At 38.4% G+C, this 26,597-nt stretch overlaps 1 protein-coding gene across 1 annotated transcript in view; it reads right to left on the bottom strand.

Moving 5' to 3' along the window:
- Positions 1-26,597, bottom strand: part of LY75 (lymphocyte antigen 75) — a gene marked incomplete at its 3' end in the record, with an annotated part of 86,927 nt that overhangs the window by 14,025 nt on the left and 46,305 nt on the right. The window contains exons 15-28 of the mRNA XM_081095899.1: positions 25,576-25,644; positions 23,205-23,319; positions 21,504-21,539; positions 20,967-21,142; positions 20,247-20,317; positions 19,431-19,510; positions 18,705-18,844; positions 16,278-16,383; positions 15,891-16,051; positions 12,983-13,112; positions 11,788-12,014; positions 5,301-5,466; positions 3,452-3,619; positions 2,169-2,285 (exon numbers count right to left, since the gene is read on the bottom strand). Of these exons, the coding sequence (XP_080952025.1) occupies positions 2,169-2,285; positions 3,452-3,619; positions 5,301-5,466; positions 11,788-12,014; positions 12,983-13,112; positions 15,891-16,051; positions 16,278-16,383; positions 18,705-18,844; positions 19,431-19,510; positions 20,247-20,317; positions 20,967-21,142; positions 21,504-21,539; positions 23,205-23,319; positions 25,576-25,644 (1,762 nt within the window). The remainder of the gene's footprint in view (positions 1-2,168; positions 2,286-3,451; positions 3,620-5,300; positions 5,467-11,787; positions 12,015-12,982; positions 13,113-15,890; positions 16,052-16,277; positions 16,384-18,704; positions 18,845-19,430; positions 19,511-20,246; positions 20,318-20,966; positions 21,143-21,503; positions 21,540-23,204; positions 23,320-25,575; positions 25,645-26,597) is intronic.

Here is a 26,597-nt window from a genome sequence, read left to right as displayed (position 1 = left end):
CTTAAATGCCCATGATAAACAGATGAATAAAATGTGGTATATCCATACGATGGAATATTATTCAGCCATAAAAGGCATAATATGTGATACATGCTACAGTGCTACATACATAAACCTTAAAACCATTATGCTAAGTAGAACAGTCACAAAAAATCACATATTGTATGATCTGATTTATATGGAATGTCTAGAGTAGGCAATCTGTAGTGACAGAAAATAGATCAGTGGTTGCTAAGGGTTGGGAGAGGGGATAGAGAATGAGGAGGAACTACTAATGGTATGGTGTTTCTTGTTAGGTTAGTGATAATTGCAGAGCTCTCTGATTATACATAAAGCCATTAAATTATATACCTTAAATGGCTAAATCATATGGATGTGACTATATCTCAATAAAGTTTTCGGAAAAACAAACTGCTAGGTCTATTGAAATTATGAACTGGTATGAGGAGTGATGTCATTACTACCTACACATAATCCTGGTTGTCTGTACCTTTCAGAGATCCCCATCTCCCAAGGCATTATCCTAAACACTTGCCTGCAGCAATGTAACACCAGCAGCACTGTACATATGATTTTGTTCTTTATTGCTGCTTTGTAACACCTCACGTATCCTATTCCTTCTTTCCCTCTCCCCAAATGTTAAAGTTACAATTTTCTGACTAACACAATGGGCAAAGGTGTATTTCTGAAGTTGCTATACAAAACCATTTTCATTTGAAATATCTTTCAGTTGACATGTGGCTTCTCTTAGTAATGTCTATTCATGGCCTTAACTTTGAAAAGTTCAGAATTTTAAAAAACAAAATCCTTTGTATGGGCGGTATACAGTTAAATATTATTTAAGTATATCAAGGTGGTAAAAAAATCCATGGGTATAAATTAAGCCAGTAAGAATTAGATTTAAACCAAATTTGCTTGAAACATCTCTCTACATGTTGCTCATATGGCTACATATTTTAATAGAAATTTTGTTACTCAGACATTTTATTAAAAATTTTAGGATGATTAAAAGAAAGTCTAGTGATCTGAAAACGCTTTTCAGAATATAGAATACATATTCAGTTGTTTGTGATCATACAATTAACAAAATACATCAGAGGGTGCCATTGAAATCTCTAACTATATCCTGGGTGTGGTCTCCGCTGCTCCATAAGTTCACTATTTCCTCAGTCACTTTCAGATAAAGCCCGAGAACTTTCCATCTAGTTTCCTCTGCCTCCCCACCCCCATCCTCCGCCATTTCTAAATTTAAAGGTATTCAAGTGTCAATGGAAAAAAGACTTGGGCAAGTCTGTCCTATTATGATAAACTCATCTTCAACTGGCAACCCAAATCTTACCAATTGCTTGATAGCTTAATTTTCGTTAACTAATTTGCAAGTCATAAAGATTTAAGAAATGCCTTTGCAATTCTAAGAAAGACAAGTTAGATAGCAAAGAGAAGGCTATTTTTAAATGGTCAGACTTGAGTAATTTAGTTTATTTTCCTACCCCACCTCTATCATTGTCCTGTGCCCCTTATTACGGCCTGTTTTTGAATAAATGCAGACTTTTTGATGCTTTATGCCCACAGAGTGATTTTCCTTTTTCTAATTCCAAAACTTTCATGATTTTCAGGACATCTCTAGTTGAGTATCTTTCTAAATTGATCTTAATGACCCTATTATTAGAATCTGTGCTTTACCAAATTTTATAGCGACTAACTTGGATTTGTGGTATTTAGACCCAAAGTCAAATACTCTATCCCATTGTCAAACTATGTACCTGATTTTCTTAATGTATACCCCAAGCCAATGCTATAAAACCACAACATTAGTAGAAGTGTAATTCTGTTCTCACTCATCCCATATGCATAGTACAGACACAAAGTAAGTACTGGAGATGCAGTTGGGAATGTGATCATTTTTAGTCTGGAACTGCTAGGAGGGAGAGTAGAGAAAGACTTATTTTTCACCATTTAACTCTCCGCTTGGTGGTAAAGACATTTTAATAGCAGAGAGGAGACATAAAAAATGTTTCATATTCATATGTTACGCTTAGTGCATTAATGATAATTTTGTATATTAATACACATATACTTTGAAGGACTATTCTTTTATAGCTTGATAAGCAAGTAGTTTATAAAAAGTATAAATATAAATAGAGAAAATCAGCAGATTTACAACTTACTTTCGTAAATTATACCTAACATGACCCATGACGCCATGTAATTAAAGTGCAGAAGTTGCTCAAGAACAAAGTTATTCTCTTTTTCATCTCGAATACTCAGAATATGCGATTTTGGATCTGTTAAATAGAAAAATAGTCAATAATTTAAAAAATAATTTATCTAGAATACTTTATTTGATTTAGAAAATGTTATTTCCCAATTTAATATACCCCTAACTTAAACAATAGCAGAAAATAAGAAAGACATGTCAATTAAAACTGTCTCGTTGTACTAAAATGAATAGGTAAAGAAGCTTTAAAACATTTTGATGATCAATAAGGTCTTATGGACTAGTGACAATCTAGTAGAGGAGTAGAGTATTTAAAACTAATTCACGTTACCTTTCCCCATTTAAAGCTTATTTTGAGTTGTACAATTCCACCTGTATTTATGCTGGATACATTGTCAAATACTATAATAAATAAAACCTCTTGGATGGGTTCTAAGACAGAGCTTCCTTTGTCTTAGCGATCACTCTTACATTAGGGTTAAAAAAAGTTTTTATTTCCCATAGTGTGTTCCTCAGGGAATTAATAGGAGTTCCTCAGAAAAGAGCTACATGGATGAAAACTTTGCAAACACTGGTTAAACAAGTCAACTAGTTCATTTGTGCCAGTATTTCTTACAATATATGCAAATGCACATTTGATCATCTGTAACAGGAAGCGATGGTGTTTCTTAACCTTGTTCTTTTTCTAAGGATCCTCTTGTGTAGAACACTTCTCAAGACCAGTGTTCAACATAGCAGTCTTTGGGGGTGTGGGGAGGGTAATGGCTTGGTATTTCCCATAGGCACTTTCGGCAAAATTCATAGGTCCACTGTTGAGAAGTTCCAAATCCGCAGTGGATGGCATAGGAAATATCTGAAGCGTCTTCAAAGTGTGAAATATGTATTTTTTTAAAGCAGAGCTGCTTCTTTGTGGCGTATCTAAGCTTCTGACCACTCAAATGAACTTTTCATTTTGCCCACAGTCCCCTCTATATAGTGATATTTCTTTCCCTTGTGAAGTAGAACCCATTTTGTTTACACCTGTAAAGCCAGACTAGTTCTCTGATGAATGAATAAAGAAAGAGGTAACTGCTATACCTTCCACTTTAATTAAAAACAAATTAATGTAGAAATTAGAAGATGAATACTTTTGAGGTCTTGTTACTAGTGCTAATTAGAAATATTTATAACACAGGCAAGATTTAAAAAAAAATGAGCATAATGCAATATATAATGGCCATATAATATACTTACTCAGTTGTTGGCATCTAGAATGAATATCATCTTTTGTTACTGCTGTGTATCTGTTCTTTGCTACCATGAAATTGTAGCAATAGTTCTGATATGGTATCCATGGAGTATTTAAAACAGGAGATGGACAACGAACACTGTTAATTGGCTTGACCTCTTTCTTAGTCTCATCTAGAAAGAAAAAATTAATGGTCTGAATATTAATTTCAGATATAAATGCTAAATCCTATGTATAGTAATTGGACTTGATTAGTAGGAAATATTCAGGAAGCCAAGAAATACTAGCCTGGTGATGCTTGTTCTGTTTACATTCAATATCATGTGACCTTCTAACGAGCTTTCTTTAGGAAAGAAATTATTTAACGCAGTAATTTCCTTTCCCCTGCTGTGCAGTGAGTGGAAGAATGTAAAAAACGAGGTGCTAGTGGGTTAACTGTAGTTTCTGTCTTCCTCCATCTCCAAACTTCAACTACAAAAGGCCGCCTCATAGAAACTATACAAACATAATAAAAGGCACTTAACTATAACTGTGAGGGTTCATCTGCAAGTGTCTGGTTACTGATATCTTTTCTAATTTTAAAGGAACATTTAATGAAATACGTGATGTACTAAGTAAGTCATTGCTTTAACAAAAGCAAACAGAAATAGTTTAAAACCTGACATCTAGAAAACCTAATTACGGCTTTCCCCCCCATTCTGTGAAAAGGCCATACATTCAAGAAGATGCAAGTATAGACATGCTCTACTCAAAGCCCATAGAACTGCTTAGGTGTGCAGTAGAGAGACCTGCCAGTCTCTCCCAGCTTATAACCAGTCCCTCTGTCTGAGAAAGAGTGTCTTTTTCATACCCCAAACCCACACATGGGGACCCCTGGCCGTTGCAAGACCACTTTCCTCTGAGTGAGCTAGAGATTGCATACCTGACTCAGCCAAGTCCTTCAGATTCCCTCTAAGAAACTGAAAAGTGGTATTCAGGGACAGTCACCTCCAGTGATGGGGACAGGTGAGAGCTGCAGGGCTGCCACGGGTCAACATGTGCACAGAGAAGCAGAAAGCAGGTAAAGAGAGGAGTGCAGGTTCACAGAGAGAAGCAGAAAGGATAGGTAGAGGATGGCATCTGTTTCTGATTTCCATTCCTCACAAGGCTTAGCTCTATCCCCATTTTTCAAGGATCTAAAATTCTTTTTATTGGTTTAAACTAGCTTGAGCTCATTCCTGTTACTTACAACCAAATGAATCTTAACAGTGAGTCATAGAAGAAATTGTAGCTGATGATACGAATTGTAAAAGGATTACTACAAATATACAATTTTCTGTAAGACTATAAGCAGCAAATACATGCAAATGAGGCCAATGGGGATTTAAAATTAAAAGGACAATTACCATTGTCAGCTGATAAAGATAAAACATGTCTAAAAATAAAAAAAATAAAAATAAAATATTAATGACGGAATATTTAATATATAGTAATTTTTGAATACATTATTTTCACAACAAATTTTGTTGTTAAGAGAACATGATTGTGCCCAGTCAGCGTGGCTCAGTGGTTGAGCATCGACCTATGAACCAGGAGGTCACGGTTCAATTCCCGGTCAGGGCACATGCCTGGGGTTGTGGGCTCCATCCCCAGTGTGGGGCATGCAGGAGACAGCCAATCAATGATTCTCTCTCATCATTGATGTTTCTGTCTCTCTCTCCCTCTCCCTTCCTCTCTGAAGTCAATAAAAATATATTTAAAAAAATAAGAACATGATTGTAATTTTCTTACAATTTCAAAACCAGATTTTACAAAACCACACCCGTCATGAGACTAATCATAATTTGAGAAATGAAATATCTGAATTTAGCATACTTCCTGGATAGTAGCAAATAGCACCAGGCTGGTGGTCATCGCATTCGGATGTTTTCCAGAATCCATCAGTATCTAAAAACACACAGTCCTCCAGCTGCTCATTGTTTTCAGCCCAGCGACTAAACTGAAGATGTTTCCCATCTGACCAAATGTAGTTGAGTTCATCCTGCAAAGAACGAAAACACATTTCAAGTGACAACTTCATGTAATCCCCTTTTGTATTGCTTTGGCCCTCATGGTCCATCTAATGACTTTTAATTTTATCTTGTATTTAACACACACTCACATAGCACTTACTATGTGTCCAGGACTGGTTTAAGTGCTTTGCAAATGTTAACTTATTTAATCCTCATAGCCATAGGAGATAGGTACTATTATACCTATTTTACAGATGAGGACACTGAAGGCATGTAGAGTGCACAAAGTCACGTAGAACATAAACTGCAGTGCTGCTATTCTCATCCAGGTTGGCAGGTCCTAGCATCCAAGGCCTGAATTATTACACGATGCTGCCTCACACATCATTGGCATTGTTGGTTGTTGGAAATCAGAAAAGTTAGAGACAACATGTAGTCGTGGAGAGAACATGGGCTTCAGAGCTAAGCACACTTGGTTTTGAATTCTGGTTTGGTTACTTATTAGTTCTTGATTGTGAGTTTACCTCGCCAAGTTTTCATCCCCTCAGCTATTAAATGGATGTGACACTGAACCTCCTGGATGGAATTAATGGCATAACACATGTAAAAAACCTACCTCAGTGGCTAGCTGGGACACACAGAAAGCGACATACATGTTAGCTCCCTCCCTCCTAACACCTCAGACCATGTGGATGTCATGCCAGTGTTTCCACACTTGTCTTTGGAGACACACTTCCTTATCACTATATTCTACTGTGCACTTTAAGTCTGTGAACACCTGTCATTACATCCTGACCAGGGCCTGGCCACTCAGCTATCTTGAGGAAGGCTTTACAGAAGTCTAGGAGATGGATTGTGGGGCAGAGTTCTGTCTGAGCTTCCCCATGGTGCTGTCAGAGCCGAGCCTCACACAGGGACTCATGGAGCGAAGCTTTGCCGAGGCCCAAGGTGAATTTTGTATCACTGGCTTATTTGGAATACTGGGCAAAGGCCACACGCAGTCTCCTGAGTGAACCCAGAACAGCAAACACGGTTAAGCCTCAGTACCACCAATGTTTCACTCTGAGCTGTTCTCCACCAGAGTTCTAGTTGTCACTTGTGTTAAGTTAACCCCCAGGCCACGTGGCTTCAGAGGTAGCCCTCTGGCCACGTGACTGTACTTGTATGACCCTGGATTCCACCCCCTTGCTGCACTCCCAACTAACCCAGGACCCGGGCCTCTGAAACTTGTAATCCTCATAGGTTAATCATCTCACACACTCCATCTCTGAATACTAAATCTCTTTACTAATACTATACATAGCTGTTACTAAATTCTTTATATATATATATATATATATATATATATATATATATATATAATCTTTAAATTCTTTATTAGTTAAGGAATTACAAATGTGTCCTCATCCCCCCCATTAAAGCCCCCCTCACCCCCAACTCATGCTCTCATCCCCCTGGTGTCCATGCCCATTGGTTTGGCTTATATGCATGCATGCAAGTCCTTTGGTTGATCTCTTCCCCTTCCCCTCAACCCTACCCTACTTTCCCTCTGGGGATTAATAGTCTGATTGCTGTTTCTCTGTCTTTGGATCTGTCCCTGTTCATCAGTCTATGTTGTTCTCTATAGTCCACAAATGAGTGAGATCATGTGGTATTTATCTTTCTCTGACTGGCTTATTTCACTTAGCGTAATGCTCTCCAGTTCCATCCAAGCTGTGTAGCAGGATACAAAATTAATGACAAGAAATCTAAGGCATTTCTTTACACCAATAGTGAACTTACAGAAAGGGAGACTAAAAAAGCAATCCCATTTACCATCGCACCAAAAAAATTAAGATACCTAGGAATAAACTTAACTAAGGAGGTAAAAGACTTATATGTGAAAAACTACAGGACACTAAAAAAAGAGATAGAGGAAGACGTAAACAGATGGAAGAACATACCATGTTCATGGATTGGTAGAATCAACATCATCAAGATGCCCATACTACCCAAAGCAATCTATAGATTCAATGCAATCCCCATTAAATTACCAACGGCATATTTCACAGATCTAGAACGAACGTTCCAAAAATTCATCTGGAATAAAAAAAGACCTCGAATAGCTGCAGCAATCCTGAGAAAGAAGAACAAAGTAGGTGGGATCTCAATACCAGATATCAAACTGTATTACAAAGCCACTGTTCTTAAAACAGCTTGGTACTGGCACAAGAACAGACATATAGATCAATGGAATAGAATAGAGAACCCAGAAATTGACCCAAAGCACTATGTCCAATTAATATTCGACAAAGGAGGCAAGAGCATACAATGGAGTCAAGACAGTCTCTTCAATAAATGGTGTTGGGAAAATTGGACAGATACATGCAAAGAGATGAAACTAGACCACCAACTCACACCATACACAAAAATAAACTCAAAATGGATAAAAGACTTAAACGTAAGACGGGAAACCATAAAAATACTAGAGGAATCCATAGGCAGCGAAATAGCAAACATATGTCGAAGGAATTTCTTCTCTGATAATGCTCCTAGGGCAATGGAAACTAAAGAGAAAATAAACAAATGGGACTACATTAAAATAAAAAGCTTTTGCACAGCAAAGGAAACCATCAACAAAACAACAAGAAGACCCACTGCATGGGAGAACATATTTGACAATGATATCACCGATAAGGGTTTAATCTCCAACATTTACAAGGAACTCATGAAACTTAATAATAGGAAGATAAACAACCAATCAACAAATGGGCAATGGGCCTAGATAGACACTTTTCGAAAGAGGACATGCAGAAGGCCGAAAGACATATGAAAACATGCTCAAAGTCACTAATTATACGAGAGATGCAAATCAAAACGACAATGCGGTATCACCTCACACCTGTCAGAATGGCTATCATCAACAAATCAACAAACAACAAGTGTTGGAGAGGATGTGGAGAAAAAGGAACCCTTCTGCACTGCTGGTGGGAATGCAGACTGGTGCAGCCACTGTGGAGAACAGTATGGAGCTTCCTCAAAAAACTAAAAATGGAACTCCCATTTGACCCAGTGATCCCACTTCTAGGAATATATCCCAAGAAGCCAGAAACACCAATCAGAAAGGATATATGCACCCCTATGTTCATAGCAGCACAATTCACCATAGCTAAGATTTGGAAACAGCCTAAGTGCCCATCAGCAGATGAGTGGATTAAAAAACTGTGGTACATCTACACAATGAAATACTATGCTGCGGTAAAAAAGAAGGAACTCTTGCCTTTTGCAAAAAATATATTTTTATTATTGATTCAGAGAGGAAGGGGGAGGGAGAGAGAGGTAGAAACATCAATGATGAGAGAGAATCACTCTTTGGCTGCCTCCTGCATTTAGGTGCCCTGACTGGGAACTGTGACCTTCTGGTTCATAGGTTGATGCCCAACCATTGAGCCATGTCAGCCAGGCTCTGTTTACTAAATTCTTGACCTGTTTTTTAAAAGAGAATAATTTCCTTCCAGCACTCACAAGGGAATGCTGTTTGTTTTTCCATTTTCAAACCCCAGAGGGCTATGAGAATGGGGTAGTATTTTTATCTCCTTCAGTCATTTCCTTTGAGGTTTATGCCTCTCTTACCACTGCCAACTCCCAGATTCCTTGTCTCTGTCTGACATTCACTATGGATCCCGCCCATCTGCTCCTTGCTGACATTCACTAAGGAGGTGCGCCAGGCCTTGCTCAACCCCTGGCCCTCCCACTGACTTAGGGAAATCTATGTTCACATGGGTGATTCTCCCAGTTCCCAAGTTTCCTTGACATTCTCTACTTGTACGTACTTTTACTGCCACATACTCGAGTGACCTACTGCCACAGTCACACTCTGGATTTTACATTTCCCAGAACTGCTGCACTGCAGATGCTGCAAACATGCCTTAGTTCAGGCCAACAGCATTTTCTGCATGAATTTCCACAAGAAACTCTAGTCTCTTATCTCTAGACTACTCACTTCCTCCCCCACCTTCTCCCAGAATAATTTTTCTTAACTAAAAATCTGATATTGTTGTTACCACATTTAAAATCCTTCAATACCTTCACATTGCTTTCAATGTAAAGTTTTATTTATTTATACCCTCCCCTGTCCCAAAGATTTAAGGCAGCTTATGAAGATACATACTAAACAGCTACATGAAATTAGTTAAAAAAACAAAACAAAACAGTAATAGGGACACAGAGAAATATAGGTAAAGACTGAAAAATAGTATAAGAAACAAGACGTGGGGGAAAAAGCTACAAAACAATATGATCGAAATTATCTTAAAAATAAATACATGTACATATAAAAATAACTTGGAGGATATATACCCAATGATTAAACCATATTTATCACTAGGCACTGGGATTATAGTTGATTTAAATATTTTCTTTTAATTTACTAGAACTTAATAAATTTTCCATAATGATAATATTGCTTTTGTTTCAGAAGTTCAAAGTGATTGAAACCAGAAAATATAATAACTTATTACCAGCCTCACAAGAGACACAGGAATGGGTTTCATATGGTAACAAACACCAAAGAGAAAGCAAAGCAATATTATGAAGAAAATGATGCTGTGAGGTCTGGGAAAGCAGTTTAAATGTAGCTTGACTAGGGGCTACATTTTAAAATATCCCTCCCAGCAGGTGTGGCTCAGTGAATTGTTATCTCATGCACCAAGAGGTCACCGGTTCATTCCCAATCAGGGCACATGCCTGGTTTTCGGGCTCAATAACCAGTAGGGGGCTTGCAGGAAAGCAGCCGATCAATGTTTCTCATCAATGTTTCTATCTCTCTCTCTCCCTCTCCCTTCCTCTCTCTCTAAAATCAATAAAAACATATTTAAAAAATATATAAAATATCCAGTCTTGCCCTGGTCGGTGTTGCTCAGTGGTTAGAATGTCAGCCTGCACACCAAAGGATCACAGGTACATGGTCAAGGGCATGTACCTGGATTGCAGGTTCGACCCTGGTCCTGGTCAGGACATGTGTGGGAGGCAACCAGACACATAGATGTCTGTCTGTCTGTCTGTCTGTCTCTCTCTTTCTCTCTCCCTTCCATTCTCTCTAAAAATCAGTAGGAAAAATATTCTCAGGTGAGGACTAATAAAATAAAATATCCAGAGTCTTAGAGAAACTCTTCTTTAAGCAATTCCCAAATACTGCTTCTTTTCAATGAGTGTCTGGTAACTGCTGGTGATAATGAATCCAAAGTTTGTCAAAGATAATGGTTACTTCTGAGTCTATTCTCTAGTTCAGCTCTGGGTTTGTGTTAGGACTGAATTGTCTTTGATCACATTATCTCCCAGCAGCCCTAAAGCCATCTTGATATACTGAGGGTCATCCTAAGGTGTACATAACTTAGGTTTGCTTCATAAGGCAATGGACTCACTTGCTCTCCTACTCTGCCCATTACCCACACTCTGAGAGTAGTTTAGGAATACCAGTCTAGGCGACTTTTATCTAACTAGGGCTTCACCAGTCATGCACTATGCAGATGCAGGGGGCAAAGTTCACATCACAATCTTTGTAAATGGCACCTCCTATGCACTGCATAATGTATGCAGCCTTATACTCCAGCCCTATATCTTCCCCTTACAATACATCTCAGTGGGCAGAGTATCAAAGTATTGCACAGTAGGCCAAGAAAATGAACAAAATGGCCTATAATGCTGAGAGGAATACTACAGCTTAAAAAAAAAATCTCTATTAATTATAACCCAAAGCTTCAGTAGCATAAATACTCCCATTTGTATGCAGTTTAGTGTTGGGAATGCATGCAGTTTAGTGTTGGGAATGGATAGGAAACTAGCATTCCTTGCTGGGCTATGAAATGAATGAGAACTACCCGAGACATTGACCTGGAATCATGGCTTAAGATGTGGCAAAACACTATTCCTTCTTAGAGTGTCTTCATTTCATTCTGCTGATTCCAAAAGGGATAGGAAGGACTCGTCAGCGCCATCCGTAGGACTTCTATACACCCAGCCCCATCCGGTTTTGTAATCCTATCCCTCCTCTCTTCTCTTTGCTGGCTGAGGAGACATGGCAGCTCCTGATTCCAGCTCAGTTGTTCGTTGGAATAAGTTAAAGAAATGATCAGCTACATAGGCCCACTAGAACTTTTTCTTAATCTAAACAATAAAGCACCAGATCTTCCAACAGTGGAAAGACGACTGCCACTAAAAACTATATACTTCATGAAATTCACCGCAGTAAGGTTTTATGATCTCTGGGTGTTTTGCGTGTTTTTTTTTTTTTTTGTCTGATAAGAGACAGTGCATAATAAAAAATGCTGCAGTCCATCACCCGATCCTGGCAGTGGGGACTGAAAACTTACGTCTTCGCTGGAGAGTCCGATCCACAAGGAGGCGTTATGCTGGACCGCCTGCACGGTTAGGAACGCCTGCTGGTACGGGTCTGAGATGCTCACCAGGCGCATGCCGTGTTTCTGGCATTCCCACAGAGCCTCGGGCCACGTCAGCGTCTTCAGGATTATTTTGTACAGATTATCTAGGTACTTTACAGTCTCTGAAGTATTCTGCAAGGTCTGACTGCCTTCAACGTCTGTGTGTAAAAGAAAAAAGACACAATAACTACCCACTCTGTGAGTCATAGGACATTAAATTTTTTCCCCCCATAATAATGTACTTTAGATATTACTTATCTATCAGTTTATGTTAGATTTTGGGTGGGAGAGCTAGGTATGTCTTCCTGTATACCTTAGGTAAAATGTATGAGCTCCAACCTTTGTTTTCTAAAATCAGAAGAAAATTCTGTTTTAGCTGGCCCGATTTAGGAAGCAGAAAAGCTATAAGCAAAAGTAGCCTGTGAAAAGGTTTCCACTTAGGTTCGTGTCAGATGCTTGCTTTGTTTGAAATGCTTCAACAAGAGGGATTCATTTAGCAAACAGTTCTTCAGAAGATTACCTACTTGAGAGTATCACTACATAACAAAGTTAAAAAAAATCATCTGTTAAAAACTTACTGTGATTAATGAAAAAATTAGTATCTCTTAAAATATTTTTTTGAAAATATGGACAATTCCTATTTTTAAGTATATAGTTTAGTTTTATTTGGGGTATAGGAAGTGATAGTGATCCATTTATAAATGCTTCACATCCTTTTTTAGTACTAAATTTACCTGTGAATGTTTATACTGAACTAAATTTAAAACATTAAGTTTTTTCTCCCCCTTTTCCCATGATAGAAAGTAAAATCTAAAAAATGCCAGCATAGAAAGGAGAATAAAATTCAACCATAACTTATCATTAGACAATTCCTAATAACAAATCCCACCTGATAGTTAATCTTGATATTTAATTAAGTATGATGATAATACTTGAAAAAAAAATCACATTCCATTTGAGATGCCCTGACTCACTGAACCAATATGAATTTAGTCATGCTGACATTTTAAGAAAGCTATGTGATTACAAATTAATTTTAATTCATTTATAAGATTTTTGTTAAAAAAAAAGGACTGTACATAGCTAACCTCATAAAGTCCCACAGTTACGAGATAATAACCCATACCTGAGTATTTCTGACAGAGAGACAGAGTGTGGTGTTCACTGCAGGATGTGAAATTCCACGTTCCAGTTAAAGGTGACTTTCGGTGGTTGAGCATCAGGGCGCAGTGGTAGCGGGACTCTTCATCAAAAACCTAAACAAAAAGGCAAACAGAAACAAGCAGTCTTGAAACCAGCAGTCTGAAGACCCCAGCAAGAATGATCCCTGAGAGGGGTTCTCACATCACGTGGCCTTGTGAGTAGTTCCTTCAAACTTTCAGGGAAAGATAGTGCCTCAAACTGAGTCCTAATTCAAAACACAAAGGCAGAAAGCTACGGAGTTCATCTTAGGAAGCTCACATGATCAGAAAAAATATCTGACAATATGGCATAAAAAAACGCTATGGAAAAAAACACAGAAAACTCTATGGACAGAGATGAAAACATTCCCAGATAAAACCCTAACAAATCTAACTTGTTAGAATAGTAAAATAATAATCCACTTTGAGCAACTAGATTTTTATGAGAAGATAATGATGGTTTAATATAACATCTATTAATTTATTATACCAACTGCCAATAGGCTAAATGGGAAAAACTATATGACAATTTCAATAGGTGCTGGAAACAAGTTTTAAAAAACTTAGTACTTATTTCTGAATAAAAATTCAAAATAAGCTAGTTATACAATAATATATCTTAAACAAAGAGACAACATCATATACATAATATAACAGTGAAAGACGGCAGATAGGCCCATGAAAGTTTAGATTAAGTCTAGGAAGGTGTTTATTACCCTTGGTATTTACCATGGTTCTAGTACAGGGGTGGGCAAACTTTTTGACTTGAGGGCCACAATGGGTTCTTAAACTGGACCGGAGGGCCGGAACAAAAGCATGGATGGAGTGTTTGTGTGAACTAATATAAATTCAAAGTAAACATCATTACATAAAAGGGTACGGTCTTTTTTTTTTTTTTAGTTTTATTCATTTCAAACGGGCTGGATCCGGCCCGCGGGCCGTAGTTTGCCCACGGCTGTTCTAATAGTTACACAATATGTAGTAAAGCATGAACTGTTATTTGAAAATTATGATTATCTCATTAGGAAACATAAGGAAACCTAGTGAAAATCTCTGAGAAGTAATAAGGGCTTTTAGTAAGATTGATGCCTATGAAAACTATATATATAAAAGCCTAAGTGACTGTTATGACTGGTTGACCAAACGACCGGTCACTATGACGTGCACTGACCACCAGGGGGCAGATGCTCAAAGCAGGAGCTGCCCCCTGGTGGTCAGTGTGCTCCCACAGCCAAACTCCCGCAGCCAGCCAACCTCCCACAGTCCCTCCCCCTGATTGCCCCGATTGCCAGCCAGGCCAAGGAATCCCACCCGTGCATGAATTTGTGCACCGGGCCTCTAGTAAATATATAAAAATTCCAAACAATAGCTTTCCTACATATCAGTAAGAAAATCAAGAAAAAATTGCCATATCAATAGCAATAAGAAAGACAACTGTTATAAAAACTTCCTTGAGAGATATAAAGGAAGACTTGAATAGAGAGATATTATACTACATTCTTGAATTAGAAGAGTAATAAAAATATGTGAATTATCCCTCAAATATTGTCAGATTGTCCTCAGAATTTTTTATTTAATTGTTTTGATTGGAAATTGACTAAACCTAGTTTGTCTGGAAGAATGGACAAGAATAGCTAAAAATATCTTAAAGGTAAATAATTAAAGATATCCAGTCCTATGAAATATTTTTAAATATGGCAAAATTAGAGTATTTAGATCTGTGAGATTGCTATATAAGAGTCTATCTCATATGCACATACACTTCATATATAACAAAGAAGGCATCCTATATCTCCTTTTAAAAAAATGCTTTTATTGATTTTTCAGAGAGAGGAAGGGAGAGGGAAAGAGAGATAGAAATATCAATAATGAGAATCATCGATCAGCTGCCTCCTGCATGGTCCCTACTGGGGAATGAGTCCGCAACCTGGGCATGTGTCCTGACCAGAAATCAAACCATGATCTCCTGGCTCATGGGTCGATGCTCAACCACTGAGCCACTCTGGCTGGGCCTATGTTGCTTTTAACAAATGGAAATAAATGCAATAAATAATGCTAGATAATTAGCTAGGATTAGGGAAAATGATTACACAGTCATTGTCTAGGATGTATTTCTGGAATTCAGTTTTAAAGTTCATTTCTTAATCTTTGCTCTTTGTGCAAAAGGTGGTTTGTATCCAGCAAATAGGGAGGACAGAAGCTATGGGCAGCGGTCTCATGACATAGGCAACTATTGTTAATATCATGCCTAATCACCTTTTAGAGCTTCTTTACATTTAACTCTTAGGGGAAAAATGATCACTAATCACCAATTTTGTACTTTTTACCTCAGGAGACTGGTGTTGACAGTTTGAAATCCCAAAATATTAAGTAAAGCATTTATAATTGCTTCTGTTTGCAACTCACTACTTGACAGTTTTACATGATTGTGACATAAGGGATGTGGATCTGGTGCTATTGTGAAAAATGAGGGCATCCACATGAAGGCTAGAGACGCTACTGTTGTTATTGCTCTTCTTCTTGTGACAGTCTTATTGAGATACAATTGACAGACGATGTAATTCACCCACTGAAAGCATGAGTCCCATAGGTTTTAGTATATTCACAGAGTTGTACAACCGTTACCCTCCAATCAATTTCAGAACATTTCACCTCCCTCAAAAGAAACCCCGTACCTTTTCACCATCACCCTCAATCCTTCTAGCCTCTATAGGCTCTGGCAACCCCTAATCTACTTTATTGGCATTTCATATAAACGAACTCATATAACAGGCCCTTGTTCTTAATCCAATAATTTATGGAAGGCTCAAGATTTCATAGAGCCACATAGATTACTGATTCCAAAAAACTTACATTTGTTGGTATTGCTAGCCTCCGACCCACCAAGAATGGGTGAAAGTTGCTGTATGTCAGCTCTCTGTTATCTATCCATTTAGTTATTCTTTCAGAGGCCGTCCAGCGCAAACCAATCCACAGAGCATCTTCCATATCCGGAAGCAACGATGTAATAAAGTCTGTCAGAAAGAGATTTCTTTTTAAAAGCATTTGACTTATTCAAAATAAAGATATACTAAAAATGTCAATGATTACCTCCTGCTTATCTATCATGATAGTTTTTTACCCACTCTCTACAAAAATAGCTTAATAAGATTTAAAAACTATATTGATTCCCTTCAGCCTCCCAAAACTAACTTTGCCCCCAGATCAGAATAAAACATGTTTACAAAACAGTTCTGCTACCTTGTTCTCTTTGGTTCAACACTGTGGGAAGGGTGCCTCCGTAGGTGTGACAAGTACTGCTTGCCTCAGAAAACGTGAGGGACTTGGGCTGAAGCTTTAGAAAACACTGCAAACAAAGAACACATATGAAGCATACGATTTCAGACATGGGAAGGCTCACATAGGAAATAAATGTCTCATCTTTTATTTTATTATTATTATTTTTTTAATAGTTTATTGATTTATTACAGACAGGAAGGGAGAGGGGTAGAGAGCTAGAAACATCGATGAGAGAGAAACATCAATCAGCCGCCTTCTGCACACCCCCAACTAGGGATGTGCCCGCAACCCAGGTACATGCCCTCGACCGGAGTCGAACCTGGGACCTTTCAGATCGCAGGCTGACGCTCTATCCACTGAGCCAATCTGGCTAGGGCTGTCTCATCTTTTAGAGGGTTGCTAATTTTTGGTCTGTATGTCACAGATATGGAAATTTATAAAGTAGTACTATAACAATGCAGATCTATACTCTCTCTATAAACAACTGAGGAGTGGTCTTTGAATGACTTTTTATATCTCCTATTTATTGAGTGCTTCCTCTGTGCTAAACAGTTTGCATAGTATTAGCTCATTTAATTCTCACAACTGGGGAAACTGAGGCACAGGTACAGTAAGTAACTTTACCCATAAGTGAAATAGCCATAAAATGGTATGGTCAGCATTTAGACTTCATTACATCTGATTTCAAAGTCTGTATTCTTAATTATCACCTTGTTATATATAAAAAGAAATCATTAAAAAAAAATTATTTCCCTGTCCTTTGGCAGGATATTTTAATTCAACTTACATTGACTGTGTAAATTTAGTACCAGTACTTTGGGGGGAAAAGACTGTCCTAATTTTAAAAAATCAAAATATACCCCTAATATTTCAGCTTTACTACAGATGTTTTTAGCTGTTAGGCACATCTCCTTTTTCTTTTTGATGTTATAATCATACTAGAGGACCGGTGCACGAAATTCATGCACGCGGGGGTGGGGGGTGTGGTCCCGCAGCCCGGCCTGCACCCTCTCCAATATGGGACATCCCCCTCTCAATCCGGGACTGCTGGCTCCTAACCACTCACCTGCCTGCCTACCTGATCGCCCCTAACCCCTCTGCCTGCCTGCCTGATCCCCTTAACTGCCTCTGCCTGCCTGCCAGCCTGATTGCCCCTACCTTGCCCCCCTGCCGGCCTGATCGTCCCTAACTGCCTCTGCCTCAGCCCCCAGCCTAAGCCGAAGTCTTGCCTCCCTCTGCTGGGGGCAACCTGGCAGATCAGGGGAAGGTGCCACCCCCATCACCCCGCTGCTGCTGCCACTGGTGGCCACCATGGCTGCCTGAGCCTCGGGCCTTGCAGCTGTGCTTGGCTGCCTGAGCCTCGAGCTGGCCCTGGGCAGCAGCAGCTGCTATTCGCAGCTTGCCTGAGTCTTGGGCTGGCCCTGGGCAGCGGCAGCCACCATCCACACTTGCCTGAGCTTCAGGCAGCCGCTGTGGCTTTGTCTGGAAGGACGTCTGGAAGACATCCACCTTAATTAGCATATTTCCCTTTTATTAGTATAGATTAGTGTGGAGTAGTATGTTCTAAATTGTGTTCCTTGAAACATTCAACAAAATGTTTTTATTTCATCTTCCATACAGAATGAAGTGGCCAAGGGCATACAAGTCATTGTGTGGCTTCTAGAAGACTCTAGAGCAAACACCCTGAGCTTGAGCTTGGAAGCCTCATGGCAGAGGAGAAGGACAAAAGGAACCTGCCTTTGAAGAATTCACAGAGTTTACATACCAACGCCAAGCTGCTTACCTTTTAACTTCTTTATGTAATAGAATACATGTTTTAACATACTGTACCTATCTCTCTTTTTAGCAGTCAAATACATTCCCTAAGAGATACATATACCAATATGGATTTTGCATCTCAAAGGAACAAGTATAGAATGTAGCATTTCCCAAACCTATGTAAATCATAAACTCTACTTTAGAGGCAAGATCAATGATGAACATTTGGTTAGTATATGTGTAGTTCCCCAGAAAGTAGTTTGGGAAATGCTAGTCTAGTTTGATTAGTAGATGTTGGGTGGATGTTTTCCATAAGGGGGAAAATTTATCAGCCAGAAATTAAGTCAGTTTCCTATATGCCATAGAGACAGTCTTGACTTCAATGTATTGCTGGTACTCTCCGTTGACACTGGAACTTCAGCAATTTAAGTGTGAGTAATAACAGAATAGAAACACACTATTTTGAAAGAGCTGTAGGCATGACTAACTTGAGAGTTAACTTGGTTTCTAAGGTGAGATATCGAAATATGCAGAGGCTGTCTTAGTGAAGTTATTTGATGGATTGCCATCCTGTCACAGGCCATCATGAAAGCAATCATCATTTGCACAATGTAGCAATTCTCTTTTTACCTTATTCAGAAAAGAAATCCATTTCCCAGAGCATTGTATTTTAGCTGCCGAATCTGGACTATATTTCTCCAATGAAGATACATTATATTTTTCACAGATGAAGGGCAACTTGGTATTACAGTCTGCTGGTTTATTTAAGTCTGAGAAATGAAGAGCAGGATTACTGTGGTCAGATTTTCCATCCAGTACACTTTAAAAACAATCCAGCCATAAAGAAAGTCTATTTAAATTAATTCCCAGATGGTTAAAATATAGTCTTTCTCTTCTCTAGCCATTTATGTCTTCTAGCACTATTCATATCAGTAGGTTATAGCATACCAATATTGCCTATAAAAATGTACCCGTACGGTGTAACCACCGCAGTTACCACAGTTGCCGATGGAGGGAAATAGAGTTGAAGGAGGCTAATGAAGGGGAAAGGGACCTAAACTATATTTTAGAACTGTTGCCTGTACATCTTTGCAAAGTTGTCTACATGATTATTAGTTACAAAAGTGGTAAATTTACTTGTAAGTAATTACTTTAACATTAAAAAAAGTAAAAATATTCACAGTGAAAAGTAACTTTATTTGCACCTGAAAATTGCGCCATTGTGATTAGCAATAAATCAGAAAAGATAAAGCTACCAAACACATAATCAAAGGGAAAAACAAAATTGAACTAGTAATTGAACCTGAATTTCACATGTTACATAATCAACATTAAAGGATTTGGAATTAATTTTACCGCTAAGCCAAGTCCTGGCAGACATGTATAGACATTCCTGTCCAAATGTTATAGGAAAGTGATGCCATGGATGTCTTGAGCTGAAAGAAAATGAGAGATTTGACAACTTAGAATGTAGTTACATGTCCTATTCTGGTGTTTACTGTAAATAATTTTAATTCTAAACTTGTGCCATTATTTTATACCCCTTAATTCTTTTTTAAAAAGTATATATTTTATTGATTTTTTACAGAGAGGAAGAGGGATAGAGAGTTAGAAACATCGATGAGAGAGAAACATTGATCAGCTGCCTCCTGCACACCCCCTACTGGGGATGTGCCCGCAACCAAGGTACATGCCCTTGACCAGAATCGAACCTGGGACCCTTCAGTCCGCAGGCCGACGCTCTATCCACTGAGTCAAACTGGTTAGGGCTACCCCTTAATTCTTGATGCAAATATGCAAAAGGACTTGGTTTCTCTAATCTAGGCAGTTTATGGATTAATGTGCAAAACTAATTATGAAAAGTAATCCATTTAGCCCAACAGGTGTGGCTCAGTGGTTGAGCGTCAAACCTATGAACCACGAGGTCACCATGAGGTCACGGTTCAATTCCGGTCAGGGCACATGCCCTGGTTGTAGGCTTGTCCCCAGTAGGGGGCATGCAGGAGGCAGCCAATCAATGATTCTCTTTCATCATTGATGTTTCTATTTCTCTCACCCTCTCTGAAATCAATAAAAATATATTTTAAAAAGGGTAATACATTTATTAAAAGGGAATTTGGGGCTGCTTCTTGTAAATCACTTTATAAGGTAGCGTCAATAATAAATACATACTATATAAAATGACGATCTATTATTGGCTGCTCAGAGGTTCTCATCCACCACTTCTGCTCATCAGTAGATATCTGAAAAACAAACCAAATATCCATCCTTATATGTGCTGAGTTTTCTAGGAGAGTTTTGATTTAACCCCATCCCACCATAACTACAAAACACTAAGATTTCAAAACATTCCGTTACTTGGCTATCTAAATTACATAAACCACGTCCTTTCACCAAAATAGTTTGAAAACTCTTTGTATATTCAAAGGCCCTATTTTGCATATAGAAAATATGGTTGCTGTGGTTATGGGCATACATCAATTGGACATATAGTGTCCTATTGCAACTAATTATAAATTTAAAGATGAACAAATTATTTTTCTTCCAAAAAGGTATGTTGTAAAGTTAGTTATTAGTAGAAACAGAAACTCAAGTTAACTATAAAGTTAACTTTTAGTAAAAAATGTGATAAGGACTTAGAATAATTTATATTATCTATTGCTGTTCATTGTATAAATTGATATTCATAATTAGTCTTGAATACTATTAAAACATAAGCAATTAAAGTTAACATTTCTAACAAGAAATGAGGGATTTGAATGTTGTTAGGCAAATTTTACTTGAGAGGAACATTTAACTTTTGTAGATTTTGGCAAAAATTTTGAAAAAATGTTAATGGCATAAATATAAAAATAAGAACAATATTTAAAGATACACTCTTTTTAAAATTACATTTGCTATTTTGTTTTTGATGGCTTTTAGTCCTGCAAAAGATGTTATAGTAGCCAGGGAGCTATGATTGCTGGCGCAGTACAGGACAGCTTCTTCATAGTTTAAGCGAGGTTCAGGGACAAACCAATATTCACTCCCTTCTATTATAACTGGTGGTCCATGAATTCCAGCACGCTCTAAAGGAAAAGAATATCAGAGTTATGACTGTGTAAACCAAACTGCACCCTCTAAGCATGAATTAATGTTCAAAACTTTTTAAAATTGTAATTCATTTAGACTCCTGGCTCTCTCTGGGCAGGACAGTGCTTCCTGAGGACTCCTGAGCCAGTGACTGCCACCCAGAGTCACAGAGAAAGACAAATCCACCCTCGTAGCCTCATCCCACCACAGCCAACCACCTCCCGCCTGGAGATACTTCATCTCAGTTGAAGGTTGTGATGGAGAAGAAACTGTCACGCAGCCTGGGTTTAAATAAACTAGATGCATTATTGAAAAAGTAAAGGTGGCTTTGGCTAAATTTCAGTTTTCTTCACTTACCTGGATTGTACCAGTCTGGTGTTTTTGGAGTCCGACCTGTATGAGGAAGAAAGCAAGTGGCTCAAGTTTAGTGTCCAGTTACAGATCGTCGCATATATAAGTCAGTGTCTTCAGTCCACACAGGGCCACAGTATTGCTGAGGTTTGTCCACTTCTGGCTGAACCATTGCCTTTCATGTTATGATCACTTCAATTTGAATTCTGTGGAGACTACGCTAAAGCTATTATAGTGGCAATAAAAAAGCAGATCTGTTGAATATTAGTAAAGTACCACTAGCAGTTCTCTATCTTGTACCATAGAATATACCACGAAGGAAGACCAGACGGACAAACATAGCTAATAATCAGAAAGCACAAATAAGTATATGCATCCACTGTACACATTACACAGCAGCCCTACGGAATATGCACCAAAATAATCATCACTGTAGGGCGAGGTTATGCAGAAACCACTTCTCCATCTAACGCAGTTTGAGTAACTGTTCTGTAAGCCTGTGTGGGTAGAGTTTACTGTCCACCAGGATGTCCTTGGAAACAATGTGCAATGATCCAGTACCGAACCTTTTGAGAAGGTGAAAGACGAAACTGGGAGGGAAACAATGAAAATCACCCAGGCTTCTTGGATAGACACAGAGGAAAGATTGAAGTTGGATGGGCCAATGTCCAAATGCCCTCACACCCTTTGTAAAAGGCGAAAGATTTATACGATCTGAAGAGAAACCAGAGTATCCCCTCACACCCTTTGTGTTGAGATGCTGTGGGTCAGTTGTTTAACTCCCCGAGCCTCAATGTTCTACCCTATAGAAAGTGAGACTGTACCTCTAACTCACAAAGTCTGTGTGAAGCTCAGGTGAGATCGCCCCGGGGGAGCACCCCCCACAGTTCCTTTTTAGTCCTGGTCATTTTCTAAGTAAAAAGCTAAGTAAAAGCACACCTACTTATTCTCCTTTCTCTTCCTTTTGTCACCAAAGGTTCTACTAGTCAAGCTATTTCCTGAATTTGAATTACATAAACTATTAGCAGCTTTTGAGTTCACTGAAAATAATTTCTAAAAATTTCAGGGAAATGCTGGAATTTGATTTCCTGATTCATATACTTTATTCTTCTCACACTTATCTTCATTTTGAATCAAAATAAAAATGATCCCACCTTGGCCGGCATGCTCAGTGGTTAGAGCACGGGCCCCACACGCCGAAGGGTCGTGGGTTTGATTCAGGTCAAGAGCATGTACCTGGGTTTCAGGTTCATCCCTGGCCCTGGCTGGGGCATGTGTGGGAGGCAACTAATCAATGTCTCTCACATTGATGTTTCTCTCTCTTCCTCCTCCCTCTCTCCCCTTCCCTCCCTCCTTTCTACTCTCTAAAATCAATAAAAAATATCCTCAGGTGAGGATAATAAAAAAAACAAATTATTCCCTCTGCCACACTGCTTCTTTTATTTAAAATAATCTTTCGTTCCAAGATCTAATCACCCTAAATTAGCTTTAAATTTTATCTTCTATACAAACTCTTTTGTGATAAAAGAGGAAGGTACCATCAAATTTCAATAATCCAGCCTTCCAGGAGGGATATTATAAGGCAGGAAGGAGCTCAATATATTAATTCCATCTTCAAAGGTTTTTAAAAAATTATAATTATAGACTAAGATGCTCTCTTACAATGTCCCCATGAAAAGACAGTGAAAAGGAATAACTACCACTTACCTTTTGGAATCTGACACACCCATTCCAGTTTTGTATCACAAGCGAAAGGCCTTAAATAAATATATTCTCTGTCATTATGGAAATGCCAGCCTCTTCGCCATAGCCTCTGCATGACCTGAAAGAGGATCGCACATTATTTTGAAGTTGATGCAACCCTTATAAAATACTAAACTGTTTTTAACTCTATTTTAGCTCTAGCACCAAGGTATTTTTTTAATGAATAAACACATGAATGAAGGCAGTGATTAAACAGTAAAAGCCTAGGCAAGAGGCTGATAAAGGGATATATGATCATGTTTATGTCCAATATATAAATTATTGAGGTTTTTTGTTGTTGTTGTTGATATGAAATTGTAGAGTCTTGTACCATTAAATTTGGGATGGGCCAAGCTAGAAAAGAATATTTGGTTCAGGGGTTTCCAAACACTAGGCTGCATTCAAATAGATCTCTGAAAAGTGACATAAGAGGAGCCGGGCATCAGGGGCCCAGGCTCCTTCTTTGGTGTTGCTCTGCATTCCCAGGATGTTGTCCTTCTCCACATGGTCCAAGATGGCACTCTACAAACTCCACCTGGCAAGCAGGGGAGAAAGGAAAGGGGAGGGCACGACCTGGGTGGAGTATCCATCATTTTTTGGACTGTTTTTTTGTAAGGCCAATATTGTTGTGGGTACAGTGGCAGGTGAGGTAAGATTCTCCTTCTAGAACACTGTGCTGGCTGGCTTTATCCCTGATGCAGGCAGCATCAGTGGCTCTTTTATTTATTTTTTTTGTAAATTTTTCAATCTTTTCACACATGGGGACAGAAGATAGTCTATTGCATCAGTGTTGTAGAAACTTCACAAGCTTCTCTGAAGTTTTCACCTATTCATGTGTTAAATTGGGAATTCTATAAAAATGGTCTGATACTATACAGTTTATTACTAGAACAGCTACTTTAAAAATAGTGCCTTTCAATGGCCTTCTCAGTTCTTCATCTCAACCTTCCTGTAACATTTCTGGTCAATCACCTTCTTGAAGCTATTTTTGGGCTTACATAGTTAAGATATTAGCTAGATGTCTCTTTTTCCCTCATCTTCTCATATTTTATGTGTTGGCAATTCCCCCAAATCTACTTATTGGCCCTTTGATACTTCATTTTATATACATTTTCCCTCCAATTCTAGTATCTTGGTTTCTACTCACTTTATTTCTTACTGCTAGGTTGGATTCAAAATATCTAAACTAAAATGTACTATTTTCTCTGTAAATCAGTACCCCTTCTGACTGCTTCCATAAATGCCTAGTCATAGTGGACATAGCATAGTGGACTCAGCCACGTGGGCTTAAATTTTAGTTCTGTAACCACGTAAGTTACAGAGCTAAAATTTCTTCCTTGTAAGATGAATACAATAATAGCACCTATCTCACAAGGTTGCTTAAGTATTAAGTGAAGTAATATATGTGACATGCCTAATACTGTGCCTGGCTCATGAGTCAACAAGTATTAACAGCTGCCTCACTACCACCATCTTCATTCTCCCATAAAACTTTATGCTTTGCCCGCCGTAAGCCTTGTAATTACTTGTTTACTTGTGTTTGTCTCCAACTAGACTGTAAGTTCTGTGGAGACAATGACTGTGCTATACTTGGTCATTACTGTACCTCCAAAGTGTCTCAGACTTCTTGGGCATATTACTTATGAAATGGATAAGTGAATCAATTCTGCAAAGAAAGATGCATAATTCATTTTTTATGTCTTTTGGTCCTATCTGTTGCATCTTGAAATCTGTCTCAAGATGAATCTTCTCACACCCTCTTTAGTTCATGTCAAAAACTTTGAAAAATACTGTTGCCTACCCAAAAAAATGCACAAACTCCTTAACCAGGCAGCAATCTTTTTCCCAACTTTGTTTTCCAAAAACACCAATTAAGACTTCTTAATCTGTATTCTGTCTCCCTCACTGTCTTACCATCTCCCTTCCACTCCTACTTAATTTTATGTCACTTCCTCATACAATTTCCCCATTAGAGAGCTTTAACCTATCCTTCCTGACCAAATTCTATCCCTCCTTGAAGGCCTCATTCATGCCCTACCTCTTTCTGGAAATAGGCTACAGGAATCGTTTCTTCTCTGAGTTTCATTAGCCCTCTTTAGCCCACTCATTTAGGCTTATTACTGCATAGAAATAAGAGCTGTCTTTCCTGAACATGAATTTTATCTTCTCAAATTAAGTATAAGTTAGGTTTCTTAAGGACTGGGCCATGCATGTACTTCTTACCTCCCATCACACCTACTACCACACACAAAAGGCGCCCCATGCATCTGCGCCGGACTGCACAGGATGCCGGATTTATTGTTAAAACATGCAGATTTCCCATCGTTGTACTGACCTTGACAGCAGCACAGTCTCTGACATCGTAATCCTGCTGGAACTCATTTTCCATGATAAAAGTAGACACCTTCAAAGACAGAGAGGCTTGAGAATTTAAGACTGATGCATAAATATTTGCAATTTAGATGTAATTTAGGCAGCTTTAATAATTCAAGTGTGGTCCTAGGCCATGGAAGAAAAACTTTTTCATTTCCCTTTCTGTCTGAGGATGCTAAATCATGAGAGGATTTAGAAAATGTCATAATGTCATCAGTTTCCAAACAAAGGAAGATGACAGTTTTGAAAGAGGAGGTTAATGGTGCATTAATTTCACAATTGGAGTCACAGAATCAGGGGCTGGCAAAATACTTTTTTTTTTTTTGCATGTGTTAAAATGCTAGTTGTTTGATGAACTATTCTCAGATATGCTCCAATTTGAAAATGAAAGCCAATAAATTTCACATTTTGAAAGATTATAAAACAGTGATGTGGAGTGAATATTTAATATTTGAGAATTATCTGCTCTTATAAGTGTTACCTAAAACTTCTCTTTAGGATAATGTAAATATTGATATAACATTTAAGGAGTTTTTAGGGTTCCTCCAAACAAATTATTTTCCTCAATTAAGGTGCTTTCTTCTTTTTTTTGGTTAATCTTCACCTGAGGATATTTCCATTAACTTTTAGAGAGAGTGGAAGGGAGGGATGGAGGGGGAGGAGGAGGGGGGGGAGAGTGAAACATATATGTGAGAGAGACACATCGATTGGTTGCCTCCCATACATGTCCCGACTGGGGCCAAGGATACAACCTACATCCCAGGTAACAGTGCCCTTGACCGGGAATCAAACCCACGACTCCGGTGCGTGGACAGACTCTCTAACCACTGAGCCATGCTGGTCAGGGCAAGGTATTTTCTTTTTTACATAACTCCTATATTTTTAAACCATAAAAGTAAAAGCTTCCCACTATGAAAAAGAAAGCAATTACAAAGAAAAATTAATTGTATAAGATGAACACAATATCTATATAACTATATTTTT

This window comes from Myotis nattereri (genome assembly GCF_964212035.1).
Source record: "Myotis nattereri genome assembly, chromosome: 7".
NCBI lineage: Eukaryota > Metazoa > Chordata > Mammalia > Chiroptera > Vespertilionidae > Myotis > Myotis nattereri.
The sequence above is the reverse complement of the archived record's forward strand: the minus strand, read 5'-3'. Positions and strand labels throughout refer to the sequence as shown.